The following is a 26,488-nucleotide window of genomic DNA, read 5'->3' on the forward strand; positions in this document are numbered from 1 at the left end:
ATTTTGGATGCTTTTACATTTTAATATTTTAATGTCTTTAATCGGGTTTTTAAAAAGTCAGTAATTGGGTTAATATTTTCTTATGTAAAAAGAAAAATGATCATAAGAAAAATGTTTGCTAATAGAGAGTGTTAATTATGAAATAGTACTAGAATATTTTCATTAAAAGAAAATTACATAGAATACTGTAATAATAAGTAAGAGGAACTGATCGAAGGAAATGAAGAAACAGATAGACTAAATAAGCATATTGACAAAGTAATCGTCAGACAAGAATAGAAAAGTGCTAATTTTTTTTTATATTTTTTTTAAAAAGTACTGATTGATCCCAAGAGAGAGAGAGAGAGAGAGAGAGAGAGAGGATCGAAGAAATTATTAAAGAAAACTAATTAAGGGAAAAAATCAAGACGCTGTGATTTGATTTTCTTCTCCCAAAGTCGTTATCGTTTACTTGTTGTTCAGGCGATCGATTAGAGGTTGATGGTAATGAACCAGACAGTACTGATCTCCCTGGCCAATAATAAGACTACAAATCCTACGAAACATTTTCCGGTCGAATTCTGTAGTGTTCTCTTCATACACTTCATTGATGACGTTCACACTTCACACCATTAATCTACAATATGTAAAAAATATGTTTGAAATCGAACTAGACAATTATAATTAACAAAATTGACAGTTCATTAATTTTACCTTGAGTGGTACCTTTTGTTTTGACCGCCAAGTGTAGCCATCCGAAATACCATCAAGAACAAGCTGCTTAGGCACCATAAACAACGCCGGTGGCTGAGGACGGTGTGGTACCACGGGCAGGCTCGGCTCTTCACACATTCTCAAGACACATTGGTGTTGAGCCTATTTTTTGAAATCTTTAGTAACAAAAACAAGCCTCAAAATATATTTTTATTGAGGTGATATCGGCATCTCATGAGTGGTGAGGAGCCTATGGATATCAAGGATAACATATTTGTAAATTATAAGAAATTAAAAACTTTGTTTTAACATATTTGTGTGTTATACAAAAACTTTGTTTTAACATAAAACTTTGTTTTAACATATTTGTAAATTATAAGAAATTAAAAACTGAAACAATTTAATAATTATAAAAGATAATTCATATATGTATATAAACAATAATACTAATTCTAATTTTAAATTACTAATTCTCTAAGAAAAAGAATTAAGAAAATTATACAATTAATTATTATAATACCACAATTAAATAAAGAGATTATACTGTCAATTATTAATCATCCAAGAAATTTTGATTAATTTATGATAATGTTAGTATAGTTTTATTTAAAAGTAGTTGGACAAGTAGTAAAACTATTAAGTATGAGATTACAAACTATGAAACAAATATATTTAAGATATTGTTACTTTTTCAAATATGAGATAAAATTAGTTTCAGTTTTTTTCTTTGAGAGTTATGTTTTATTAATTCTTAGTTTTTTAAAAATATTAAGTAAGATATAAATTTGATACAATGCAAATTTTTTTCTATGAAAATTATAAATGTTACTCATTGGGACTGAGTGCATAGAGTTAAAATCTAATTTTATTATCATGTAATATAAAAAAAAATTGTATTGCAAGATGGAGTGTGTGAACTCTAAATCCAGTTAAAGAAAAACTTATATAAAATAAAATTAATATTTTGAATACAACTTAAAATTTCACATATTATTTGTATATTCACGTTAATACGTGGACCTATTCTAGTTCATATATAATATATTTTTGGGAAAAAACAAATTGTTAATAAAATCCGATATAAAACCATAAAAGAAAACTGGATCTTTCTCTGACCCAAAATAAAAAATGAAAATGGATCGTTCTATTTCACACTAGTCGTGGTGTTCAGATAGAAGAAAAAAAATATATTTTTTTTAATATAATCAAGATCATACCATGTGCTCGTTTAATAAAAGATAACCAACATCAAGTCATAATTAAATTAGCAATACATATATCTTGTGAATTGTGAAATACCAAGAGTTGGATTATATTAGGCCTGGGCAATCGGCATAAACTGAATGAACCGAATCGAGAAAACCGAAAATTTCGGTTATCGACACCGAATGTGAGAGGGGAATCAAACCGATCGGCAAAATTATTTTGGTATTTCGGTTATTGATTCGGTTCGGTTCGGTGCCATGTCATAGACTAGTGTGACAATTACAAGGCCATGTCATGCACTAGCTGACTTGGTGCTTTCCTTTTTGCATCCTCCAAAGAACTAGATACCATATTAGATTTTTTTGGACAAAGATACCATATTAGATTTGAACCAAAATTGGAACATAGATGAGGAGAAGTGGGGTAGGGATAATTCGTGAGTAGGTTTTGCACCATGATGACCCAATTCTATGAATTCACCATTTACCACAATATGTATGATGTTCTTGGAGTGCCGGTTGGGTCTATGACAAGAAACTACAACAGCCTTCTCCTTCACCTGGGAAGCGAAGAAACTCACATCACATGCTCTCTAAAATGATAACGATAGCGTAGACCGACTCCTTGGATTATTATTGGGAACTTGCCGGTGTTCTCAATAACTACTAGATTAGGACCCACAGTACACCGCGGGACAAAATTATTTATAACTAAAATATTTAAATTATAAATTATATTTGTTGGTTAAATATGTTATAATTATATAATAATTGTTAAATAAACCATATAATACTGCAATATAATTTTTTTTGCATAATATTTACTTAATCAATTTAATTAGATATGTCTATTCTCTGATACCGACAATGTTAACAAAATAATGAAATGTTATTTTACCTTTGTAACACCGAATTAATGATATTTTAATTTATATAAATATCGATAAAACCCGTCCTGCTATATAACCCTGTCCCGAGATATTTTAATTTACACTATATCATCTTAATTTTTAATATTTATTGTGTATCTACGGTATAATATTTATCATATTTAACTTTTAAAAAGTTTTAAATATTTTTCATATTTAACCTTTTAAAAATCTTTAAAATAAAGTACCGGAATAAACCAAATAAAAGTTTTTAAAATTTGAATGCCTGATAAATTAAGCTTTTTACTCATTTGTATTCGGAATCATTTTGGTCTCTTTTATAGTATGACTCTGAACCATTGTCCATTTTTTTAGACGATGTGGGATATTGTACCCGTATCTTTTATTCATCTTTTGAGTAATAAATGTTCGTTTTTTAATTTTAGTATTACATCGTATGCAGGAAAAAATCACAATTTTTATTAACTAAATGTATTATAGAATAATTCAAGAAAATTTAAATATAAATTCAAATTAAATATGAAAGGGAATCATATATTTATGTTTAGAATGAGGTAGAAAGATTTCTTTATTTTTTAAAAGTTTACTTATAATTAATTTTGAAGTTTTGGTAACTAACATTAAAATCAATGTATTAAATGTAAAAACTTTCCAAAAAGTATTTTTAAGCAAAAACTGCTGCAAAAATATTAGTATAGATAATCAAGACTTTGGGAAGATCATATATAGTTATCAAGACTATTAAGAGATGAGAGTAAATTAAATGAATCTTCTATCTTTTTGGCCACCTAGATGTTTTTTACTTCTTTTTCTTTATTTAGTACATAAATATCTTAGTATTTTGCTAAAGTTAATTCTTATTATAGCTTTCTTTTTCTGAACATTGAATTCTTATTATTAATTGATGATTTCTTTTGTTATATTTGTTGTAACATTAAATGCATATTCAACAAAAATTCAATGTAAATGTAGTTGTACTCATTTTATTTATTTGGCTCAATCCTTAATTAAATTGTTTCTTTTTCATTAAGTATTTTTAGATTTTCTGACAAAAAAAGTAGTTTAAAAGTGTTTTAGTTTAAGTAAAACTAAAAATTTAGAATTTAAATGATTTCATTTGTATCTTTTAATTTATTTGCTAAGCTATGAAACCAATTTTAGATAAATTCCGGTTTAGTAATGAGTGGGTTAAACCGGTTAAGTGATCAATTAAACAAACTGTTTTGTTTGTAGTGTAAGAATGTGTAATTAGGTTTAAAGTTTTTTTAACCAACCACTCAAGCCTTCTTCTTCTACTGAGACGACGGCGTTTGGCTTATAAAGAAACGATGACGTGTTTAGGAAAAATGTAAAATTTATTTATTTTCGCCCCAATCATCAGACCCCGAAAAAAAAAAAAAAAATCAAAATCAATCAAAGGAGCTTCCCTTTTTTTTCTTTTTCTTTTCGCTCTCGTCTCCGTTTACCCCTTTTGGTATTTTTGTCTCTCCCTAAAACCTTGTTCGCTCTTTGTACAATCAAATCCTCTTTATCTTTTCATTGTTTCCCGTGAATTAGCTTTGAAAAGGTTCTTCATCCTTCTCGCTTGGATTACCCTGAACAATAAGGTAGTCATTTAAACCTCAATTTCAGTTTTTTTTTTTTTTGGTTTCCCGTGTGGAAGTGAGAAATATTTGTATGTATGATATATAAGGAACTGGGCGATCGATGTGTAGGTTTGGACTTGTTGAATTGGTGGGTTTATTTTTGTAGTTGGAAGTAGTTATATTGGGGATTTGGAATTGTTCTTGTCTTATTTGTTCTTTTGCTTTAGAGGTTGGGACTTTGGACTTAAAGAGAGCGTGAAAGAAGGAGACTCTTTTTTCCAATTCGATCTGATTGATGCCATGTAGTGTAGTGTAGTGTAGGTTCTGTGTTTCTCTCGCTGATGTGAAGCTATAATGTAATTTTGTTACTGGATTTGGTTAAATTTTTGTTAGGGTTTTAAGGTGTTTTTGATTGTTGTTACTCGAGATCAGATTAGTTTCTTCTACTCTTGTTAAAAATGCTTAAAAGATCACATCAACTTCTGGGAACTAAGAATCTTTAGAGCTTGTTGTGTCAGAACCCAAAGATTTCTTGAACTAGGGAATGTATTGTGACTATCGAGTTACTGTTAATGAGCTTCCTTTCTCTTAAGTAGTTTCTTTGTATTGCAAACTCAATTAAGTTGTAGTCTTAATTAATTTTATGTTTCTTTGAATGTTATCGGTAACAAAGTGACGAATAAAGACCATGAATGGACATCGTGGAAACAATGGTCGAATGCACATTGCCGTAGCTCAGGAGCCAATGCATGTGCAGTATGAACACCAGGGCTTGCACCATATCGATAATGGAAACGGTATGATGGATGACCATACTGATGGTGGGATGGATGAAGGAGTGGAGACAGAGGTTCCTACTCACCCTGGAAACGCAGCTGATAATCGCGGTGAAGTTGTAGACCGTGGTATTGAAAATGGTGATCAATTGACGTTGTCCTTCCAGGGACAAGTTTATGTTTTCGACCGTGTCTCGCCTGAGAAGGTGACTTTAATTTTTTTTTAGTAGTTTTGGTTCTTGGATGGTTTAGTTATGGATATATATGGTCAAGGTATCCAGCTGGTTTGTTTTTTTTTTTCCCGCTTATTGAAGTGTTGCTAATATTTTTTAATGCAGGTTCAAGCTGTGCTTCTATTACTTGGTGGACGTGAAGTACCACCACAGACACTCCCGCCATCCTATGGACCACCTCATCAGAACAATAGGGTACTGGTAATAATAGATTTAATACCATATATGGGAATTTAGTTTATTTATCGAGTTTGTGGCTGACTAATAAATGGACCAGGGTCTATCTGGTACTCCTCAAAGGCTTAGTGTCCCGCAGCGGTTAGCTTCTTTGATCAGATTTAGGGAGAAACGAAAAGAGAGAAATTTTGAGAAGACAGTTCGCTACAAAGTCAGGAAAGAGGTAGCCTCGAGGTACGTTTATGTCAACTACTAGGATTTGTGTCTGTAAGCTTTTGAGATACCTCTTGTTTGTACTTAAGGTTCTGTTTGTCTCATGCAGAATGCAGCGTAAGAGAGGTCAGTTCACATCGGCTAAGTCAAGCAATGATGATTCTGCATCCACTGGATCAGATTGGGGGTCAAGCCAGAGCTGGGCCGTAGAAGGGAGTGAGACTCAGAAGCCAGAGATTTTGTAAGTTGAAAATGCTTTAAATTACTCATAGCAGTTATATTAACCTTTAGCCAACTCGTTATAAAACCTCAATCAACTCTAGATTCTAGAACATGGAAATAATTTATTTGGTAACCATTTTAGGACGTTCACTTCCATAAATTTTGCTTATATACTTCAGTTCTGGAACGTATACTTGTCATCATGGCATCACTAGTTGTGAAAGGATAACAATAATTGAGCTGACTATGTTGTTGCAAGTCATTGTAGATGAGCTTGGTCTACTAAAGTTGACAAAGCTTATCTCTGTTCTTATATTTTTTTTATTGTGAACATGTTAAGATGTCGGCACTGTGGAACAAGTGAGAAGTCAACTCCAATGATGCGACGTGGACCTGCAGGGCCAAGAACACTTTGTAATGCATGTGGACTTATGTGGGCAAACAAGGTTAGCTAATGATTTCTTTATTCAAATTGATCACTTTTTGAGTCATTGATCTAGCCTATCTATCCGACTATAAATCTAACCATAACATTGCCTTTGACAATATAATATCAGGGGGCTCTTAGAGATTTATCCAAAGTCCCTCCTCCTCCAACGCCCCAGAATCTGCCTGTGAATGAGGTGAGTTAGCGACCTCAGTTTTCCACAGAGATGAAGTTTGATTTGCTCTGACGAGGACATGACATACATTTATTTTTGTTTCTCAATCACTTAGTTGCAGGATCCAAATCTCGAGGCTGATCAAGTGATCGGAGTAGCTGGTGACATGAGCAACTCACAATGAGAACTGAGAAACCATTGCAAGTAAGAAAAGATCTCAACAGAAACATTTGTTTATCATTTCGTTTATGATGGAATCGAATCTGAGTTAGGTTTAGGGTTTCTATGGGTTCATAATCTCTGTTGTAATCTCATTCGTTGAGGACACATTTTCACCCTTACAAATTAAAAGATGCTCTTCACTTATTTAGAAGCTCACTCATCATAAAAGATAAAAATCACTTTGCTCAGCCTCTCACCTGTGTGTTTTGATTCTAATTAGATCAATGCTATTTAAATAACAAGCGTACTTAGTAGATAAATGGAATGTTAATATATAAAAAATCGAAACAATGATTGGTTATGTCGTGCAACACAAGTGACCTTATTGTCGTACACACGTTCATCAGGTTAATACGAACTTTCTCAGCAACTTCACTATATCCTCTCTCTCTGTCACATTGTTTTATTCTTTTCAAATTCTTTTTCCATTATCTTTCTTGAAACTTGATTAGAAAGAATTTATTAAGGAATGAAGATAATTGGGGAGTATACCATTTTTAACATGATACGAGGTGAACAATAGATTGTCAGAATACTATACTAATTTAATCAAGACCTAATTTTACTAGTTTTTTGTCATTTTGTTTATCATAGTTATAAAAGTGTAGCAAATCCCATTTTTTTATAAAACGTGAAATTTATAAATGTTTAAAAAAAATTTATGAAAAATTGCACATTCGTGTTTTGAAACTTAAAAGAAATTAACCAAATGATAAAGGCCTAAAGGGAGGTAAATCCTACCGAAGATTAGTTTTTTGGGCATAAAAAGACTAATGTGTTTGTAATAGTTTCCAATGAATTGGGCAAGAAATAACGAACACAAATATAGTTAGATCTGAGAACAAGGAATAAATTATTGTTTGTTTTGTTTTGAAAAAGAAATGTATATAAAATAGAGATTGATTAGATATTATGCCACCATGTTAAATTTAATGGCAAAGAGATGCAACCATGTTCTTCTTTCCCGGGAAAATCTCTTTCTTCCTTCATTGTGATCTCTCTCTCTCTCTCTCTTTTTCCCATAAAAAAAAAAAAAAAAACAAACTTTCCACAAATTTTGCCAAACCAAACCAAAAATAGTAATGAACTCATTCCATTGAAACTCTCTCTCTTTCTTCTTAGTTTTGTTTTGTTTTGTTTTTTTGGGTTTTTTTTTGTTAGAAAAGCTCAAAATTAGTTTCTCTTTCTTTTTTTTTTCTCTGTGATTGACAGAGAGGTAAGAGAAAGAAGAGAGTGTCTCTGTTTCTGTTTTTTTTTTTCTTTTGCTTTCTTTTTATTTTTTGTTGCCTTTCTCTTCTTCTCTCTTACGAGTTAGGCAAACCTTTCTCTCTCCGTCACACCATTTCATAACGACCAAATCCATACAACAGGAAGGTCGTTTCTATTTTTTGTTTTCTTTCTCTCTTTCCGTTATATTTTTTTTCTTTTCTTCCTTATTTTTGAAAAGAAGGAAGAAGTCTGGGACGTGATCAGACCAACAAGGAAGGAAGAATGAGCACGTCGTCCAGCAATGGATTGCTTCTGACGTCAATGTCAGGCCGTCACGACGATATGGAAGCTGGTTCTGCTAAAACTGAAGAACATCATTCTGATCATGAACAGCTCGAACATGATCCTAATGATCCTTTTGACATTGATAACACCAAGAACGCTTCCGTCGAATCTCTCCGTCGTTGGAGGGTATACATATCTTTCTTTCTTTCTTTGATTGTAACATTTGTGAATTGTAACATTTGATTTGATATATTGTGCAGCAAGCGGCTCTTGTGTTGAACGCATCACGTCGATTTCGTTACACTTTGGATCTTAATAAAGAAGAACATTATGATAATCGAAGGAGGATGATCAGAGCACATGCTCAAGTCATTAGGGTATTTATATATATTCTTCTATCATACAATCTTGTTTGTTTGTTTGTTTTTTATCTTGATCTCACGTCTGTAATTACTTTTATGAATCAGGCAGCATTGCTTTTTAAATTGGCTGGGGAACAACAACTTGGTATGATGATCTCACATAATTCAATCATATCTCTGTTTTTTGGTTTCCTATGATTATTAATCTTTACTTTGTTATTTTGGGATCAATCAGCGTTTGGCTCATCAACACCAGCAGCTTCAACTGGTAACTTTGACATTGATCTCGAAAAGCTTGTGTCAATGACCAGGAACCAGAACATGACCAATTTGCAGCAACATGGAGGGGTATGATATATTCAAGACTCTCATCATCTTTGTCCTATAGACGAGAAGATTTGATGATACTGACATTATTAAAATATATATGATCTTTCAGGTCAAAGGTGTTGCAGAGAAGTTGAAGTCAAATCTGGAGCAAGGAATCAATGAGGATGAGAAAGAGGTGGTAGATAGGAAGAATGCATTTGGATCTAACACCTACCCAAAGAAGAAGGGCAAAAACTTTTTTGTAAGTGAAAAGTCTTTTATAACTTCTTTGACGTAGTTTTATCAGTATGTGGATATAACTCATACTTTTTTGGCTTTATGTTTTCCCAAAAGATGTTCCTCTGGGAAGCATGGCAAGATTTAACTCTCATCATCTTGATCATTGCGGCTATAACATCATTGGCATTGGGAATCAAGACAGAGGTATGCTTTCCTTTTGTAAATCTCTTTGCTTTTCAAAATCAGGAATGCACTAATTTTATCTACTTCTTTCTGTTGGTTATAACTTCATCATCAGGGTTTGAAAGAAGGTTGGCTTGATGGTGGAAGCATTGCCTTTGCAGTTTTGCTTGTCATTGTTGTTACAGGTATATATATTACATGCTTCTTTCGTCTTCTGCCTACATTCTGTATTCGTGTTCTGCGACAAAATCTTGTAAACATATCTATTCCATTCATTTAAGATGGAATCTTTCTTTACGCTTTATCTTTTTGATTCTTTCAGCTGTTAGTGACTATCGCCAATCTCTTCAGTTTCAAAACCTCAACGATGAAAAAAGAAATATACAACTGGAGGTGCTTGCTTTAACATCTTAGTTTGTTTTGCAATCATATGTTTTTGAGCGGATGATTAATAAAACGAAAACTCTTACAGGTCATGAGAGGAGGGAGAACAGTGAAGATTTCAATCTATGACGTTGTTGTCGGAGATGTTATACCTCTTAGAATAGGTGACCAGGTATGTATATATACTTTGTCTTTTATATTCCATCCGTGGTTTCAGAATTAAATAACTATTTGGCCTTATGGTATCGTTGTATTCATATAGGTCCCTGCGGATGGAGTGCTGATTAGTGGTCATTCTCTTGCTATTGATGAATCTAGCATGACCGGTGAAAGCAAGATTGTGAGTTCATCATTATAGTTCTGCTTGTGCAGTTATATGCTTATCTTCTCTTTCTACTTGCTAACACAGAACTTTGTTGCAGGTTCACAAGGATCAAAAATCCCCTTTTCTAATGTCTGGTTGTAAAGTTGCTGATGGAGTCGGTAGCATGCTGGTAAATCTTTGAGGCTTTTTTCCTTTTTTTTTTTTTACTAATGTTTTCACATATTAATTCACACTTCCTAATAGTTAATCTTTGTGATTCTTTTGACAGGTTACTGGTGTTGGAATCAACACTGAGTGGGGACTGTTGATGGCAAGTATCTCAGAGGATACTGGTGAAGAAACCCCCTTGCAGGTATATCATCTTTGATTGATCACTTGTTTATTGTGTTTGTGGTCTCTACAATGTTCTGAAGAAGCCTAACAGTTCCTTTTCGTAATCTTGTACAGGTGCGGTTAAATGGTCTTGCAACCTTCATCGGCATAGTGGGGCTCTCAGTGGCTCTTGTTGTCCTGGTGGCTCTTCTTGTGAGGTAATATTCATTTACCCTTGGTCAATTAATCTCTTGGCTTACAACTTCAAACCATGTTGATCGTGAGTTTTTTTTTACAGATATTTTACCGGAACTACCCAAGATACTAATGGAGCGACTCAGTTTATCAAAGGGACAACAAGTATCAGTGACATTGTAGATGATTGTGTAAAGATATTTACAATCGCTGTAAGTGTTGATCCCACAATTTTTGATTATGTTATTTGATATATAGACATATAAATTAATTCTGGCTCTTGTTTAGGTTACTATTGTGGTTGTGGCTGTGCCTGAGGGACTTCCCTTAGCAGTTACCCTCACGTAAGTCTTACTTAATATCATCCCACTCAGAAAACAACTAGCAACATTGTGTTGATCTACTTTTTCTTGACTCTATATTTTCAGTTTGGCTTACTCAATGCGAAAGATGATGGCAGACAAAGCTCTGGTAAGAATCTAGACTGGTGTTTCTCAGCTTTAATTCTTTCTTCTCGATTATTTTCTGACAATGTTTTCAATTGCTAAACAGGTTAGGAGGCTTTCAGCTTGTGAAACCATGGGATCAGCAACAACAATCTGCAGTGACAAAACTGGAACTTTAACTTTGAATCAGGTCAGTCTCCGTAAAACTCAGTATCAGCGTTATGGGGAGCTTTTCTTCATTGACATGAAAATCATCATACCTCTTCTAGATAGCTTACTTTACTCCTTGAAAAAATTTCAGATGACTGTGGTTGAGACTTATGCTGGAGGATCAAAGATGGATGTAGCAGACAACCCCTCTGGACTCCACCCTAAACTTGTTGACTTAATAAGTGAAGGAGTGGCACAGAACACTACAGGAAATATTTTTCATCCTAAGGTGGTTTCTCTACTCTGATATTGTTGAATCTTCTTATGTATTGAAAGAGGCAAAATTCTGAGTTCCTTACACTATGTAGGATGGTGGAGAGGTAGAGATTTCTGGATCTCCCACAGAGAAGGCTATCTTGTCTTGGGCGTATAAGGTATCACATGTTTGTTTACTCTGTCGTCCATCTTTGGAATATTTTTCCTCTGTATGGCCAGCATACTTAAAAGAATCTATTGGTACAGTTGGGGATGAAGTTTGAGACCATCAGGTCAGAGTCTGCTATCATCCATGCTTTCCCTTTCAACTCAGAGAAAAAGCGTGGAGGTGTTGCTGTGCTTCGAGTAATTTCTTTGATCCTTTCTCCAACTTTCAAAATACAGAACTTTTCTTTTTACTGTGGAGGCATTGCAGTATGCTCCTGGTTCAGTTCACCGCTATGTTCTGCTGAGATTTCAGTCACTAAATGACTGCAGGGTGATTCTGAAGTTTTCATTCACTGGAAGGGAGCAGCAGAGATAGTTTTGGCTTGCTGTACACAATACATGGACTCAAATGGTACTCTTCAGTCCATTGATAGCCAGAAGGTGAGGTTACTAAAAGATTTTGAAATTACAATCTTTTTGAATTAAAAACGGTGTTAAAAATTTCACTTGGACACTCACTGCAGTTAGCCTAGGAAGACCAAATGTGTGACTACACTATGCCTTTCATCTCAAAATCTCAAAAACATACGTGTCTGGAAACTTGTATTGCAGGAATTTTTCAGGGTTGCTATCGACAGCATGGCGAAAAATAGCTTGCGATGTGTTGCTATTGCATGCAGAACACAAGAGCTGAACAAAGTCCCCAAGGAACAAGAGGACTTGGATAAATGGGATTTACCAGAAGATGAATTGATTTTGCTTGCTATCGTTGGAATAAAGGTTTGTTTTCTGAAAGCCTTTCTTTGGTAACTATTGGTTTGTTTTATGAGTTCACTATGTGATGCTTTTCAATTTTGATCAATGCAATATAGGATCCTTGTCGTCCTGGTGTCAGAGAAGCAGTGAGAATCTGCACCAGTGCTGGTGTTAAGGTTCGAATGGTGACTGGTGACAATCTTCAAACAGCAAAAGCAATTGCTTTGGAGTGTGGTATACTTTCTTCAGATACAGACGCTGTTGAGCCTACTATCATCGAAGGAAAAGTGTTCCGTGAGCTATCTGAAAAAGAGAGAGAACAAGTAGCCAAGAAAATAACGGTATGACAATAAAACAGTCAATGATCAATATGACCTTGCTGCTGCTTTTTCAGACACTAACTTAAGGTTTAATTGCAGGTCATGGGTAGGTCCTCTCCTAATGACAAGCTTTTACTTGTTCAAGCATTAAGGAAAAATGGAGATGTTGTTGCTGTCACTGGTGATGGTACTAATGATGCTCCTGCACTCCATGAGGTTAGTAATCCTCTCTCCTTCTCATAAGATAAAAAAATTTCTTTAACAGCTGATATTGTGTTTTATATCCAAATATGACTCTTGTTTTGTTGCTTTGGAGTATAGGCAGATATAGGTCTCTCTATGGGTATATCAGGAACAGAAGTTGCGAAAGAGAGTTCCGACATCATTATTTTGGATGACAATTTTGCTTCAGTAGTAAAGGTTAGTCTACTATAGCAATTAGAGAAATATGATCTTTTAGCTTATCCTTCCACAGCTATTCCTTTATATGCCTTTCTATTCACACAACTCTGTTTACTCTTTCAGGTTGTTCGCTGGGGTCGTTCTGTTTATGCAAATATTCAGAAGTTCATACAATTTCAGCTTACTGTGAATGTTGCAGCACTGATAATCAACGTTGTAGCAGCAATGTCTTCTGGTGATGTTCCTTTAAAGGCTGTCCAGGTAAACTAATCTTTACGAATGGTTGAACTTTTTAGACACGGTAAAAATGGAAAAAGACAGAGAATGGTGTTCTTTGATACAGCTACTTTGGGTCAACCTTATTATGGATACTCTTGGAGCACTTGCACTCGCTACAGAGCCACCAACTGATCATCTTATGCATAGAACCCCTGTTGGAAGAAGGTATAAACATCATGTCCACAGAATTTTAGTGAAACAAAATTAGGTATTTGTGGTTTCAGTCGTATGGTTCGTAATGGTTTGTTTTTTTGGATTTGCAGGGAACCTCTTATAACAAACATCATGTGGAGGAACTTGCTTGTTCAGGTGACTTTCTCTTGATTAATTTTTTTTACCAAATACGTTTTCTAGCTTGCAAGTATCTGATATTGAAACCTGGGGATGTTGCAGTCGTTCTATCAAGTGGCTGTTCTTCTAGTTCTCAACTTTGCAGGCTTAGGCATTCTTGGCTTGAACCACGACAACCATGCACATGCTTTGGAAGTAAAGAACACTATGATATTCAATGCCTTTGTCATGTGTCAAGTAAGCAAATCATCTTTTCTTTCATCTCTCGTCTTATAACCTATGGAGCATGTTTTTAATCTTGCAAGTCTTTCCAGATATTCAACGAGTTCAATGCAAGGAAACCAGATGAAATGAATGTTTTCCGAGGAGTATCTAAGAACCCTCTCTTCATCGCAATTGTTGGAGTCACTTTTATACTTCAGGTATGACAACCACACAAAGCCACCTTGAATTGTGTTTCCTCTCGTTTGAGACTTTGATAGTAAATGCTTCTGGTCGAAAATGCAGATACTCATCGTTACTTTCCTCGGAAAGTTTGCCCACACGGTTAGACTAAGTTGGCAGTTATGGCTTGCTTCTATTATCATTGGATTGGTCAGGTTGGTGTAATTTCTCCAAACTTGTTCTCAGTGCTTATGAAAAATGGATTCCTGTTTTTTACCAGAACTATGAATAAACAATTTGTTTACTTCCTCTGCAGCTGGCCACTTGCAATTGTTGGGAAATTGATTCCTGTGCCCAAGACTCCGTTGAGCGTCTACTTCAAGAAACCGTTCCGTAAATACAAAGCTTCAAGGAGTGCGTAAAAACAACAAAACTAGATTCACCTTCCTCAATACTGCAACTACAGAAGCAATAACAGATATATAACCTGTGACAATGGCCTAAACCTCTAACCTTTCTTTCTTTTTTTTTAAATGGTAAAAATATTTTCAAATGTATACTGCAATGATTCAATTCTTTTGTCCCTTTTCCTATTTCTTCTTCTTTTTGTATGATGTAAAAGTGCAACTGTGAATTGAATTGGATTTGTGGTTGTACTAACGAGAGAGTTTGTGCTCAGTCTTTGGTTGGTTTCAAAAGTGTTGTTTTCACATGGAGGATTCTCTGTGTGATTACCACTAGATTTGAGGAAAAATGAACATGGTTTTCGAGAAAAGCAAGATCACATCCTTGTCTTAGTTCACATGTTTCTTCTTCCTTCACTAGAAACCCTCAATACTAAATCAATCTTACAAACAATTTATGTGTTTCGTACTATAAAGCAAAATTCAAAGAATGCAAAGAAAAAAAACCAACTTATATTGAAACAAACTTACAAAATAAAAAACAAGAAAATAATTAAATGGCTTACACTTGATGAAAACTGAGAAGGCCTTCCGAGGAAGTATGCGTGAAGATTACTATAGAAATGCGAGAAGGTCAGCAAAAGCATGAATAAGCCAAGTGGTTCTTCTTTGAGATATACGGAGAGATGAAATCTGTAGCAAGGCCAGATGTCTCTGAGATTTCTGCAGGAACTAGCACTTGAGTCTTACCTAAAGCTATCCTTTTGCCTACTGTGTTTGCATAAAACAGACCGGATATGGCTGGAATAAAGACATCGCTTCTTGAGCTTATGTAGAAGTCGATAGCATTTTCATACTCAGAACTCTCTGATTCAAGGTACTTTGATCTCTTACTTGCCGGCATTATTGCCTCCTGCCATTAGTTAAGTGACAAAATCAAGATTAACAATAGGGTACGTAAAACACTTTCTTGGACTAAAGAATGTGGAAATCTACTTACCTTTGTGAACGTTTTCGGGAAGATATCCTTAAGGATATTGAGGCTACTGTCCCATCTTGGCTGAGTCAGATAGATAGTTGTGTCGCTGGCAAATCCAAGCTTCCTCAAGAACAAAGCAATCTCTTGCGCGTTGTAACATGTCTTGGACCCTCCAACACCAGTTGTATGACAATTTTTCTTCTCAAGTACGTCGATTCTAAGGTCTACCGCTATGAATCGACCACCTGATTTCCGGCTATGAGTCCTCAACCGCTCAACCATTGATTCAGCCACTGCATTCACTTCAGGTTGCAGCTCCAATGACCCAAACATTGCTAAACACGCCACAGGATCAGTTTCGCCATCTTGTGAGGATTTCCTCAAGTTTACAGAAGGGAAGTATGATGCAACTCGAATGTTTCCTTTGGATTTGAAGATGGGAACAATGTTCTCCTTAACGTAATCTTCTGTAACTCTGGTAGGGACCTTCACAATGGCCATGTTCCTTAGAGAAACTTCTTCAGGCAATTGTTTCACAACTTTAACGACATTTTCCAAGCTTTTAATTAGCTTATCCGCATCATAGATATCTTCAAAACTCCTGATAAAGCAGTAAAATAGTTTAGAGATCTAAGAAACAAATCAGTAAACCAAAAATGTCATGCACATACAACTAAACAACACTAACCTTTCATCACCAGGTTTGCTTCCTCTTATATCAGGAAGTACTAGAGTTGCTCCAAGATGCTTTGCCACCATTACAGCATCAGTGATCTAAACAAGAGAACAATTTTAACCACAACAAACAATGACAGGAAGAAGACAAAAAACATGTTTAAAGATTGGAAATTAATAAAGAAGACCAGAGTTTTGATATACCTGAGAGATATGGTACTCAGGACCGTTGGTTAGTGAGAATGTAACATACCCTTTCGATGATACAGCTTCATCTGCAACAATCAAGTCCTTTAATTTGTCAATATAGTCCAGAATCAATAATGCAAAACAAAAAATAAGAAACTGCAAAAGACACAAACCGGATAGTAATGTTGGCCAACAAGGATTAAGATCAGTGTTATCCTCCATCCAAGGTCCATTACTATTGCCTTCAACGGTTCCGACAAGACCATCTCTCACAGCGACTTTAGATCCTTCAAATTCAATATCTTGTGCATCTCCCTGAGCTTTCTCCTGTAAACAAAAAAAAAAAAAAAGGACTTTGAGTTAAGAAGCTACAGAAGAAAAGAAAAGGTTGAACCTTTTTTCACTATTAGTTTACACCAAAAGAGATGAAATCAATCATGTCCTAATGACCCGCTGGAAAAAAACTGTTGACTCTCTAATTTAGGTATCTTATGATCAAAATGCAATCTAACATTCGATCTAAAAATGGAAAGTTTTGGTTTTGATGCATAAATCAAGCAAAAAAATTTCACTTGAACTAATTGTATTAGATCTGCTTTTAAAACGCATGTAAGAGAAGCATCAACACAAACAATGAAGAAGAGCAATCAAACAGAACACACTTGAACTCAGCTGAAATGAGTAGAACAAAAGCCTTAAAAAGAAACTGTCGGCAAAGAAGTTTAATAACCTGAAGAGAATCAAAGTAATCTCGATGAAGCATCTGTCCAAGCATCACAAACATGGTAATGGTGAGAATACCAGCAACTACTTGCCTCAAATCAAAACCCATATTTGTTACCCCTTCTCTCTCTTACAAAAACAGAGGATTCTGACTAGTAAGTAGATGAGTTAAAATATAGAGAGAGAGAGGAGAGGAAGAGAAGAAAAAGAGACTCCAACAAAGAGAGGTGTTGTGTTGTGTTGTGTTGTGTCGTGGGGCAGATAGAGACAATCTATCTTCCTCAAATATGAAATCTCAGTTTCTCTTTTGGATTTTCTTTTTTTCTTTTTCAATAAATGTTTGTCGAAAAAGATCACTCCTTTTTTTGTTTCGAGGGAGTGTTATTGTCAGTGTTGATTGCTGAAGTTGAAGTCTTTTACGCATTAACACAGCCACCGACACTTCTGCCTTCAATCTTGGTATACACTTTAACCGGTGGTCTCACTAAACCAGTCAAATTAAGACGACATTCATATTTTTTTTTTCTTTTTAAAAACATTTTGTGACTCTTTGTGTTCTATTAGTTTTGACTGTCATTGGATTAAGAAGAGATGAGAGTCAAAATTTTATTTTAGCTAAATTAATTGTGACTGCCAATGGGTTAAGCTGTTAAATCATTTACTCCTTCTGGTTTAGTTTACTTGACGTTTTAGAGTAATTTTTCTGTTTTAGATTAGTTGTCGTTCCCACATTTCAAGATAACATTTACAATAAAATTCCCAAAATAGCCTTATTCAAAACTAACCTTATTCAAAACTAACACAATTTATAATTAATTGAAAAATCACGTAATTTGGTCATGTTGGATAATACGAGGAGTTACTTTATTTTCAACTTGTAAACATTATACGATGAGTCACTTTGTTCTACTTATAAACATACTCACTTTTCTTCTCTGTCAAACATCTAGAGAAAAATGGCAAATTCATTCAATAATTTTTTGAAGGTGGAAGAAAATCATGATGTTGGTGTAATGGTTCATGGTTTTGATCTCAACAGAAACCCTTTCAAAGAAGAACTTGACTTGAACGAAGAGAATGCTGATGTCGATCCCATCCTGGTGAATGATTTTGATCTCAACAAAGTCCCTTTGGAGCAAGAAGAAGAAGAGCTTCATTTAGGCGAAGAGATTGCTCATGTCAATCCCAATGTGGTGCATGATTTTGATCTCAACAAACGCTATTACGGCGACGGAGAACTTATTCCAGATATGATATTGTATATTCTGAAGATTAATTGCCCAAAAGCTTTTTAGATTTGAGATCTATTATAAGATGATTTCATTGATGTTCAATTTCTTCTATGTCCTCCAATTATCCATGGAGTAATAAAAAATTTCTACTATTACTAGAGTGAGCCATCACGATGTATCAAACAAAAATATAAATCTATAGATGAATAGAAATCTGAATATGATCGAGCTATCATGAATTCATCACTATCTCCTTAAACAACAAAAGCTATCAGAACAAAACAAACAACCATCTTGAGAAGCGTTTTATGATCTTTTGAAATAAGGAGAAAAGAAAGACAAATCCATCACTGCTATGGAGGAGATTTACAGAAGCTTTGGCCTTTGGGAATCAACCAAGCAAAAATGTTTTTCAGATAATCACATAACATGTCACTAACATAAAAGTGATATACGCACTAGCTTAAATACAAAGCTCCACATTGGGTCACAAAAGCATGACCATAAGAACAGAGAAAAAATGTTATTTGTGAGACAAATGCCATTTAAGAAAAAACCCAAATCAAATATGAGAAAACCAATTAACTAATTTTACAAACCTAGTGACTTAGATAGAGCTGCGTCAGTTTGAAGCATTGCTTTTAGGATTGTGTGGTTTATCATTAGAAAGAGAAGAATACTTACCATCTTGGCTTGTTACTCCATAGATTCAAAAGAAGAGGAAGTAGTAGTAGAATAAGAAACAGGGGAAGATGGAGAAGAAGAAGAACTGTAAATGGTTGGTGGACTACACAGTCGCCGTCGGTGGACTACACAGCAGTCACTCCGATCGGGTCCGCCGTCGAGTACACAGCAGCCGCTCCGATAGGGTCCGCCGTCGGTGGAGTACACATCAGCCGCTCCGATCGAGTCCGCCGTTGGTGGAGTACACAGCTTCCGTTCCGATCGATTCCTTCACCGTCGTAATCAGGCCGACGAAGTCGAAGGTATTAATTTACTTATCCATCTTTTTTTCGTATTCATTATTTTTAGATTTAGATTGTAAAAAGAAAAATAATTATGTATGAAAAATAATATGGTAAATTTGTGTTATTTGTGAGGTTAAAGTTGTCAATATACTAACTTTCTTAATCCACGCAAAAATCTCTAAAACGTCGAGTAAACAAAACCGGAGAGAGTATGTAACTTCGAAGTCAGAAATTGTTTAGCTCTTTCAATTGGTTTTACATTTTTGTTAATTAATTTCGTAAATCATTTTTAGGGTTATGTTACCAACTATGTGGTTGATGGAAAAAAAAAAATCTTTAAATCACGGACTCATCACTAGTCGTATTAAAAAGAGGGAGTCGGTAACGATACATAATATACTTTCTATATCATCGATGATAAAGTAAGAATATACTAAAATTCCTTTTATGTAAGATAAGAGTAGTTATTTCACAATTAAATTATAAGCAAATGATAAAGCAATGGATTACAGATAGGTTTGAAACACATTTTAAACATATCATTTGTTTGACATGAGACTAATAGAGTAATTACAATATTACTCTAAACTTTGAGTCAAAAGTAACTGTAATGATGCATATAGCTTTCGTTAGAGGCCACGTACAAGTTTCATGCTCAACTTTTGTTAATCACAATGTACCCCATCATCATTTAGACACGCGGGTGTTACTTCAGGTTAGGATTTGGATATTTGGGATTTGAATTGAGCTGACCAACCATTCGATTATTTTCAGTTTTGGTTAGTCTAAACTCGAATGGTTGTTAAACTAATACTCCCTCCGTTTCAAAATATAGGATGTTTTAAGTAAAGCACGCAGATTAAGAAGTTTTACTTTTAACAAATTCAACCAATCAAAAACAATACTGCATAATATAAAATACTAAAGTAATCTAAAAGTTGCATTGAAATTTGAAGACATCCTATATTATGAAACAAAAAACTTCTCCAAAACATCCTATATTTTGAAACGGAAGGAATATATAAAAGTAGTTGAAAACAAAATTAGATCTCGAACCGACCTAAACTGATTATATTCAGAACCGTGTTCACTGTTCAGGCGAATAGTAACCACTAGTCATGTCTCCATAATTATAAAAAGCCGGTTTACACACAGAAAAATTTGGTGGAACATCAGGAAAAACACATGCTGATCAGTTGATCAATGACAATGATTATTATTCATGCATGACTGATGACTCTTCTGTGTTTTCTTTCTTTTTTATTCCTTGTCTTTTAAGTTTGTGAGGTGGTCACAATGAACACTTGATTGATTGTTGAATTGTAGCGTAACACAGTGTGCAACTACTACACCACTTCATAACTTTTTGATGTAACTCTCTTCTTCAATTCTCTTTTACCCAATGCAGACGTCAATACATCTACGATATACTATTGTTGTATATGATTTTTGGAAACAAATATAAGCAAAGTAGCAAACAGAAAATGACTAATAATAACTCCAACAAATAAAATAATGAACGAAATCCTAATTTCAAGCTACATTTTCTGAGCGATTTTTTGGATTTTATGTAGGAAAAAAAAATGATTGTGTAGTGAAGATGAAGTCCACATTATAAAACACAATAACCGGGAAAATTTTGTTTCGGTTTACATCGGTTACGACTCTCCGGTTTGTTCTATTCGAAGTTTTTTTTGTTTATCTTGATTTCGTCAAATACAAAGGCAGAGTCCTTTTCTCTATCTCTCTCTCTCTCTCTCAGAGCAAACCAAAAAATGCAACTCCAAACCCAATCCTTCGCTCTCACTCTTCTCCCATCTCCCAATTTCGCCAAACCAAACGAGAGACGCGAATTCATCTCTCTGAAACGAGACCCATCTCGTCCAATTTCACTCCGATGCTCTGTTTCAACGGCTTCCGCTACTCCGTTGACGGCGACCTCCGCTTCGACGACTCACAAGCCCTTTCCGGCGGAGGTATCGAGGAGTATCATGGAGCTTTCATCAGTCGGAACTCTATCCACTTTGACCCACGACGGCTGGCCTCTCGGCGTTGGAGTTCGCTTCGCCGTTGACCAAGATGGCACTCCTGTTCTTTGCCTCAACCGCACTTTCTCTCCTGACAAGAGGTCTTCTCTTCATGTTCAGGTCCGTCCTCCTCTTTTTTTTGCTCAATTCCTTCTTTGTAAAGTTGCAAAGTTTACTCCTTTTATAAGTATTTGGTTATTGTTTCTTCTGATCGTATCCTTTTTTGATTCTTGTTTATGGAATCAGTTAGAGCAATGTGGGTTGAGGACTCCTCAGTGTACGATACAAGGTAGTATTAGTCGACCTGGAGACGATACTGTTCTAAAGGTATGAGCTTTTTTACTAAAATCTCTCTCATTCCAAAGAACACATCATTAGTCTTGGAGTATTTTATCTAACTGTGCATTGTTTATGATACTTTGTTTGGACGATAAGGTTTCTTGATTGATCTGTTAATGTCTCTTAGGGTAAAAAAGAAGACTTGCATCATTTATATTCATTTTAGATTATAGCTTTGACGTTAGCCATATTCACTATTTCCATAGTGCTTTCTATTGGTATTTTAAGGAGCTATTGAGTGTGTAGTTTTGGATAGTGGTGTTGGTTTTCGACTTTTCCGTAGCCTCTTGGAGATGTATGTGGAAACCAGTTTGGCTATTTCTCATAACACTGATTGCACGATGGTAGGTTTATTGCTCTCTTCATGTGCTTTTACTTGAATTGAATCGAAGTCTTCACAATGTTTGATGTAGCGTCTTAGTGCCACATGGAGGAAAAAATTTGGGGAAGAAGTTGAGGAGGATAGTTTATATGTTGTTGCAGTTGACCGTGTACTCCAAATGGAAGATTTTATGGAGGTAGAAATCGCAAGCTCTTCCAGTTTCTTTTGACAATTAATTCTCTCTTTATATCGTAACAAAGAACACGTGCATTTCCTGAATACTCTGATAACAACGTTTTGAATCCTTTTACAGGATGGAATCTGGGTGGCGTCATCAGATTATAAAAATGCAAGTCCTGATCCTCTTCGAGATGTTGCAGAAGACATTGTCAACCAGATCAACACTAACAACATGGAAGACATTTTTCGTTTCTGCAACGTATACGTGGATCTGGACTTTGTGGTTAGTAACTTAGTATATTCAGCATGCTATGCAAATACTCTAAAGAATGTTTAATCTCAGGAGCAAAGCTACTAGTTTCACTTGTTTGTTCAGGATTATCATTCATTTTTCTTATTCACACCAGGTTTCAGAAACAAAGATGATATGGATGGATAGGCTTGGATTCGACCTCCGAGTATGGTCTCCACGAGGTGTATATGATGTGAGGATTCCATTTCCGATGGAAGTAACAGATGAAAAGGGAGCAAAATCATCCTTTAATGGAATGTCACAGCTCGCTTGGGAAGTAGAGAAAAGCTATTGTCCTGCAGATTTCAACAAGGTTAAACTACTTAAGCAAGTAGTGGCATCATCACTCAAGGGAGCACAGTAACGGTATTGACTTCTTTTTGTTGTTGTCCACATTATTTTTCTTTGTTTACCAGTTTATGCCACAATTGGTAAACAAAGAGCTCTCTGTGTTGTATCTCTTGGATAAGTATCTGTTCTGAGTAAATAGGGCATGCACCAAACATGATGTAAGATTTTGTCCAATAGGAGATATGATTATGCGATAGTTCAATTATCTTTGAATGGTTTTGGAAAAAGGTCGTGTACACTTAAATTTATGACCAAATAATACATTCGTTATGAAGAGAAAAGTGGATAAAGAACAATATAATACTATCACATTAAGGTTTACGATTTAACACACAGCAAAAAGAGCATAATATTTCTCTATCAAATATTTTGTAGACGACTTTATTTTTACAACGTTTATTGCATTGGCTGCATATGTCGCGAGTAAGACGATTATTGAGAAGAATATCAATCTTTAATTGACGAAAGATGATTCTTTTACCAGGCATCATATACATGACCTTATCTCCAAGTAAGCATTTAATATGCAGTATGACATTGCAATTCTTGCACATATAAATCCCTTTATTCGGATCAGCTTCTTTTTCACAAGCATCACACAAATACTGACCCTTTACTTTCTTATCATAAGAAAAAATGAGAAAATGTTCATCATGCTTGTACCTTAGCTTATTAGGTAATGTTGCACATTTAAAACACATGACAAAACCACATTCTCCACAGTTTAGACGATGGCGTCTAAGTTTATTGCAAATCGAACAACTTTGTGAAGTTTGAGGGTCAGATGTAAGAAACAAAGGATGTGGATGACATCGACGATCACATGTCTCGGATAAAGAAGCACAACGTACGTCTAATATGAAATCGCATCTCTCCTCACAACACAAGTATGCGAACCCATTGCTTTCACGCTTACAAGCTTCACATATGAGTGAATCCTCTATATCATCCACTTGTAGCCTAAGGGGATGAGGATGCGTCGCATGTTGTTTCTTACGAGAAAGATGGGCACATTCTTGATGGAGGATAAAATCACATTGCATGCAGCTGTAAATAATTTCATCACAGATAGCAAGTGTGCATGCTTGACAACGTTTGTTCTCGTCAAATTTTCTATTGGTCTCATCGTCGAGTCTCATATGATGATTTTGATGACTGAAATGTCGTATGATTCCATCACTTATCTCATCGAACGACTTAATAATATCTTCATATGGATCTTCTTGTTGTCCATCAAGTTCTTTTCCATCCCATACATCTTTTCTGGTTGCACATTTAGAATGAACACCATAAATGCAACCCTTGACGCAATAATATCTTCCATAATTTGTGTCTATCTTCCCACGACACACTCCACACAACCATTTTTCAGGAGTTAGTGAAGAAGTGAAAGAGAGGCGGTGTTCATGACGTGATATTCTTATGATGGATGGCAAGTAAGCACAAGTTTTATGGGCTACAAAATCACATTGACGACATGAATACATCATAGACCTAGTATTACTCAACCCACAAATGTCACAAATCAATGAGCTTGTTCGAGGAAAACAAAAGAGGGTATGCTCATGCCTTTTTGGACGGTCTATTGCAAGGAGTGGTGGCTTTCTAGCACAATATGGACAGATAGTAAAATCGCATAGAGAGCAATGGTAAACCCAATAAAAATCATCTGAACAACATAAGCATATCTTACTCGAATAATTAGCTTGAAGTCGGAGAGAATGTTTTGGATGATGCGGGTGATTTTGTATCGGCTCCATACACTCTTTGTGGTAGTAGGTAAAAGCAATTGGAAATTCGCTAAGACATTCTTTGCAGGAACAAAATAAAGTACCAACCAAGGGTTTCTCACAAATCTGGCATAAGAACTCGTCATATGTACCGTCTTTGCTGTTGCACAAATCTAAGGGACGGATGTGTGATAAAGATGATAATGTAGACTTGTCGGCATTGGGAAGAGTTGGTGACTCTCTGAAATGTATCCAGCGAAAGTCGTCTTCCTTGTTTTTAAAGTTTGCATAAGGGCATAAGAGAAGAGGATGAACAGATTGCTGCTTTGACTCACAATTCATGGCTGAACGGAACACGGAGGATATGAAATTTATGATGGATATATATAGATGATTTGAGAGTCTTGGTACGTCTTTATATATATATATATATATATGTGAATTAAGAATGCGAACATTTCTTTGTTTGTAATACATTCTAAAATTCCTTACGCAACCAATGCGTTTCCCTTTGCATTTTTCTAATGTTACTTGTCTATATTGAAACAGTTACAGTGTAGTAGCTAGTATTCTTTATTCTTTTTTTGTACACCGTTTCTTTAAAATAAAGTTAACTTTACTTGATCAACAAAGCATATGAGAAGTCTTTCTTGCTTGATGAGAAAGGTAGACTTGACTTGACATGTTATACTACTAGTGACATAAATATCGAATATCGTATGGCAACACCAGAGTCTTCAAGAAAGCTAGACACGTGAAAAACGTATTTGAGCCATATCTAGAAAAGCCCAGTGGGCCGAGTACAAGTCTGAGAATCACATAGGTTCGTCTCTGAGAATCAGATAAAAATCGTATCCTTTTATTGATATTTGGTTATGGAATCAGTTAGAGCAATGTGGAATGAGGACTCCTCAGTGAACGGTACAAGGTATTAGTCGACCTGGAGACGATACTGTTCTAAAGGTATGATTTTGTAATGATTCTCTCACTCTAACTATCCTGTAGAATCCTCTTATGGTAAAAAGAAGACTTGCATTTGTATTCATTTTAGAATATAGCTTATAGACGCTAGCCATTTTCACTATTCCCATAGTGATTTCTACTTTTATTTTTTTTCTCATTTTTCACTATTCCCATAATGCTTTTTTCTCTGAACAGTGTTGTTAAGTGTAAAGTATACATATATGCCACGCCGTCAACCTAGCCAATTCAGAGAGCCAAAAATCTCCAGCTATTTGTAAACTACTTTTTCTTCAGAACGTTTATGGCATTTGTTGCATATGTTGCGAGTCAGATGATCATTGCGAAGAATAGCAAAGTCATTAATAATGGGAGAAATTCATACTTTTTTGAGCAGTATTGGATCTGAAAAGTCACTAATCACGTCGCTATATAATCAATCTACGATGATATGACATCATGCTTGCTATGACTAAGCATCGTCTTAAGAAGGTACAAACCATTCCCATGTCTAAAGAATTATTATGTGAACTAGTTTAGCCTCCACTTGGTAATGAAATTGATCTTTTGGCTTGCCACATTCATGGTAACCTAGAATAACCATCAATCATGATGCTTAATAAATTGTTTACGGATATCTTGTCTTTAAGACGTCTTCCCCTTAGCTTAGTCACAAACTTAACTTTGAGAGCAATGGCATGTGCAATGTGTTCACGGAGGAGGGTAAAAAGAATCCAATTGGCAGTGTAAATCATTAGCCCCTACAAAAGAAGTGGATTTCCGGATTCTTAAATTAAATTCAAGGATTTACATTTGGATTATTTTAGATGAGTAGAGGAAGAGATCTATAAGTAAACCTTACTAATCTTATTTCTTTCACACTTATCATTTACTTTGATGTATTTACTTTCTTATACTGGTGTCGATGCATCCCTATTTACTCAAGTTCAACTAATTGACTTATTATGCCTTTTAACAATAGAAAACAAAGCAGGTTCTAAAGGAATCATAACTTTCATTATAGAGAAAGGAATGGCCGCCTC

General features: G+C 35.0%; 5 protein-coding genes across 8 annotated transcripts; 3 read left to right on the forward strand and 2 right to left on the reverse strand.

Moving 5' to 3' along the window:
* Positions 1-4,136: 4,136 nt before the first annotated feature.
* LOC104746535 (GATA transcription factor 24) lies at positions 4,137-6,963 on the forward strand. 4 transcript variants are annotated; one of them, XM_010468039.3, is made up of 8 exons: positions 4,137-4,395; positions 5,048-5,356; positions 5,489-5,584; positions 5,661-5,794; positions 5,883-6,014; positions 6,336-6,441; positions 6,553-6,618; positions 6,713-6,963. In XM_010468039.3, exons 2-8 carry the CDS (start codon positions 5,063-5,065, stop codon positions 6,779-6,781), a joined length of 897 nt encoding a protein of 298 aa, XP_010466341.2. In that variant the 5' UTR covers positions 4,137-4,395; positions 5,048-5,062; the 3' UTR covers positions 6,782-6,963. The 4 variants fall into 4 exon arrangements, with proteins under 4 accessions (XP_010466341.2, XP_010466345.2, XP_010466344.2 ...); XM_010468043.3 differs by having other exon boundaries at positions 6,719-6,963; XM_010468042.3 differs by having other exon boundaries at positions 5,489-5,578.
* A 1,347-nt stretch (positions 6,964-8,310) lies between these two features.
* LOC104746534 (calcium-transporting ATPase 9, plasma membrane-type) lies at positions 8,311-14,734 on the forward strand. The gene is made up of 32 exons (XM_010468036.3): positions 8,311-8,499; positions 8,574-8,690; positions 8,781-8,820; positions 8,911-9,023; positions 9,115-9,246; positions 9,339-9,428; positions 9,523-9,592; positions 9,730-9,800; positions 9,880-9,963; positions 10,054-10,131; positions 10,214-10,285; positions 10,385-10,468; positions 10,564-10,646; positions 10,727-10,835; positions 10,912-10,967; positions 11,052-11,094; positions 11,176-11,259; positions 11,371-11,508; positions 11,588-11,653; positions 11,742-11,840; positions 11,973-12,083; positions 12,255-12,422; positions 12,515-12,739; positions 12,818-12,934; positions 13,040-13,138; positions 13,244-13,381; positions 13,464-13,564; positions 13,663-13,708; positions 13,793-13,927; positions 14,005-14,112; positions 14,198-14,289; positions 14,391-14,734. The coding sequence occupies exons 1-32, from the start codon at positions 8,311-8,313 to the stop codon at positions 14,494-14,496; spliced, it is 3,264 nt and encodes a 1,087-aa protein (XP_010466338.2). The 3' UTR covers positions 14,497-14,734.
* Positions 14,735-14,837: 103 nt separating this feature from the next.
* LOC104746536 (protein MANNAN SYNTHESIS-RELATED 1-like) lies at positions 14,838-18,172 on the reverse strand. Its single transcript, XM_010468044.3, has 6 exons — positions 17,052-18,172; positions 16,495-16,648; positions 16,337-16,407; positions 16,146-16,231; positions 15,479-16,058; positions 14,838-15,391 (listed from the first exon to the last, which is right to left on the reverse strand). Exons 1-6 carry the CDS (start codon positions 17,151-17,153, stop codon positions 15,113-15,115), a joined length of 1,272 nt encoding a protein of 423 aa, XP_010466346.1. The 5' UTR covers positions 17,154-18,172; the 3' UTR covers positions 14,838-15,112.
* A 717-nt stretch (positions 18,173-18,889) lies between these two features.
* LOC104746539 (glutamyl-tRNA reductase-binding protein, chloroplastic) lies at positions 18,890-22,982 on the forward strand. The gene is made up of 5 exons (XM_010468047.2): positions 18,890-21,391; positions 21,518-21,598; positions 22,024-22,128; positions 22,246-22,395; positions 22,520-22,982. Exons 1-5 carry the CDS (start codon positions 21,020-21,022, stop codon positions 22,766-22,768), a joined length of 957 nt encoding a protein of 318 aa, XP_010466349.2. The 5' UTR covers positions 18,890-21,019; the 3' UTR covers positions 22,769-22,982.
* On the reverse strand, positions 22,519-24,871 carry LOC104746538 (uncharacterized). The gene has a single exon (XM_087488971.1). It carries the CDS (start codon positions 24,825-24,827, stop codon positions 23,067-23,069), a length of 1,761 nt encoding a protein of 586 aa, XP_087345097.1. The 5' UTR covers positions 24,828-24,871; the 3' UTR covers positions 22,519-23,066.
* Positions 24,872-26,488: the final 1,617 nt, after the last annotated feature.

This window comes from Camelina sativa, chromosome 15 (genome assembly GCF_030686135.1).
Source record: "Camelina sativa cultivar CO46 ecotype springtype chromosome 15, ASM3068613v1".
Classification (NCBI taxonomy): Eukaryota; Viridiplantae; Streptophyta; class Magnoliopsida; order Brassicales; family Brassicaceae; genus Camelina; species Camelina sativa.

Bases quoted from the DNA above. Each gene is read 5' to 3' on its own strand.
- LOC104746535 (XM_010468039.3), top strand. From the start codon at position 5,063: ATGAATGGACATCGTGGAAACAATGGTCGAATGCACATTGCCGTAGCT. The intron at 5,357-5,488 runs GTGACTTTAATT...TTTTTAATGCAG, and splicing joins ACCGTGTCTCGCCTGAGAAG to GTTCAAGCTGTGCTTCTATT. The intron at 5,795-5,882 runs GTACGTTTATGT...TGTCTCATGCAG, and splicing joins AGGAAAGAGGTAGCCTCGAG to AATGCAGCGTAAGAGAGGTC.
- LOC104746536 (XM_010468044.3), bottom strand. From the start codon at position 17,153: ATGGGTTTTGATTTGAGGCAAGTAGTTGCTGGTATTCTCACCATTACC. The intron at 16,232-16,336 runs GTATATCAAAAC...TCTCTTGTTTAG, and splicing joins CTGAGTACCATATCTCTCAG to ATCACTGATGCTGTAATGGT. The intron at 16,059-16,145 runs GTTAGTGTTGTT...CTGCTTTATCAG, and splicing joins AGCAAACCTGGTGATGAAAG to GAGTTTTGAAGATATCTATG.
- LOC104746534 (XM_010468036.3), top strand. From the start codon at position 8,311: ATGAGCACGTCGTCCAGCAATGGATTGCTTCTGACGTCAATGTCAGGC. The intron at 9,024-9,114 runs GTATGATATATT...ATGATCTTTCAG, and splicing joins ATTTGCAGCAACATGGAGGG to GTCAAAGGTGTTGCAGAGAA. The intron at 11,841-11,972 runs GTAATTTCTTTG...AAATGACTGCAG, and splicing joins GAGGTGTTGCTGTGCTTCGA to GGTGATTCTGAAGTTTTCAT.
- LOC104746538 (XM_087488971.1), bottom strand. From the start codon at position 24,827: ATGAATTGTGAGTCAAAGCAGCAATCTGTTCATCCTCTTCTCTTATGC.
- LOC104746539 (XM_010468047.2), top strand. From the start codon at position 21,020: ATGCAACTCCAAACCCAATCCTTCGCTCTCACTCTTCTCCCATCTCCC. The intron at 21,599-22,023 runs GTATGAGCTTTT...TGTTTGATGTAG, and splicing joins GAGACGATACTGTTCTAAAG to CGTCTTAGTGCCACATGGAG. The intron at 22,396-22,519 runs GTTAGTAACTTA...TATTCACACCAG, and splicing joins ACGTGGATCTGGACTTTGTG to GTTTCAGAAACAAAGATGAT.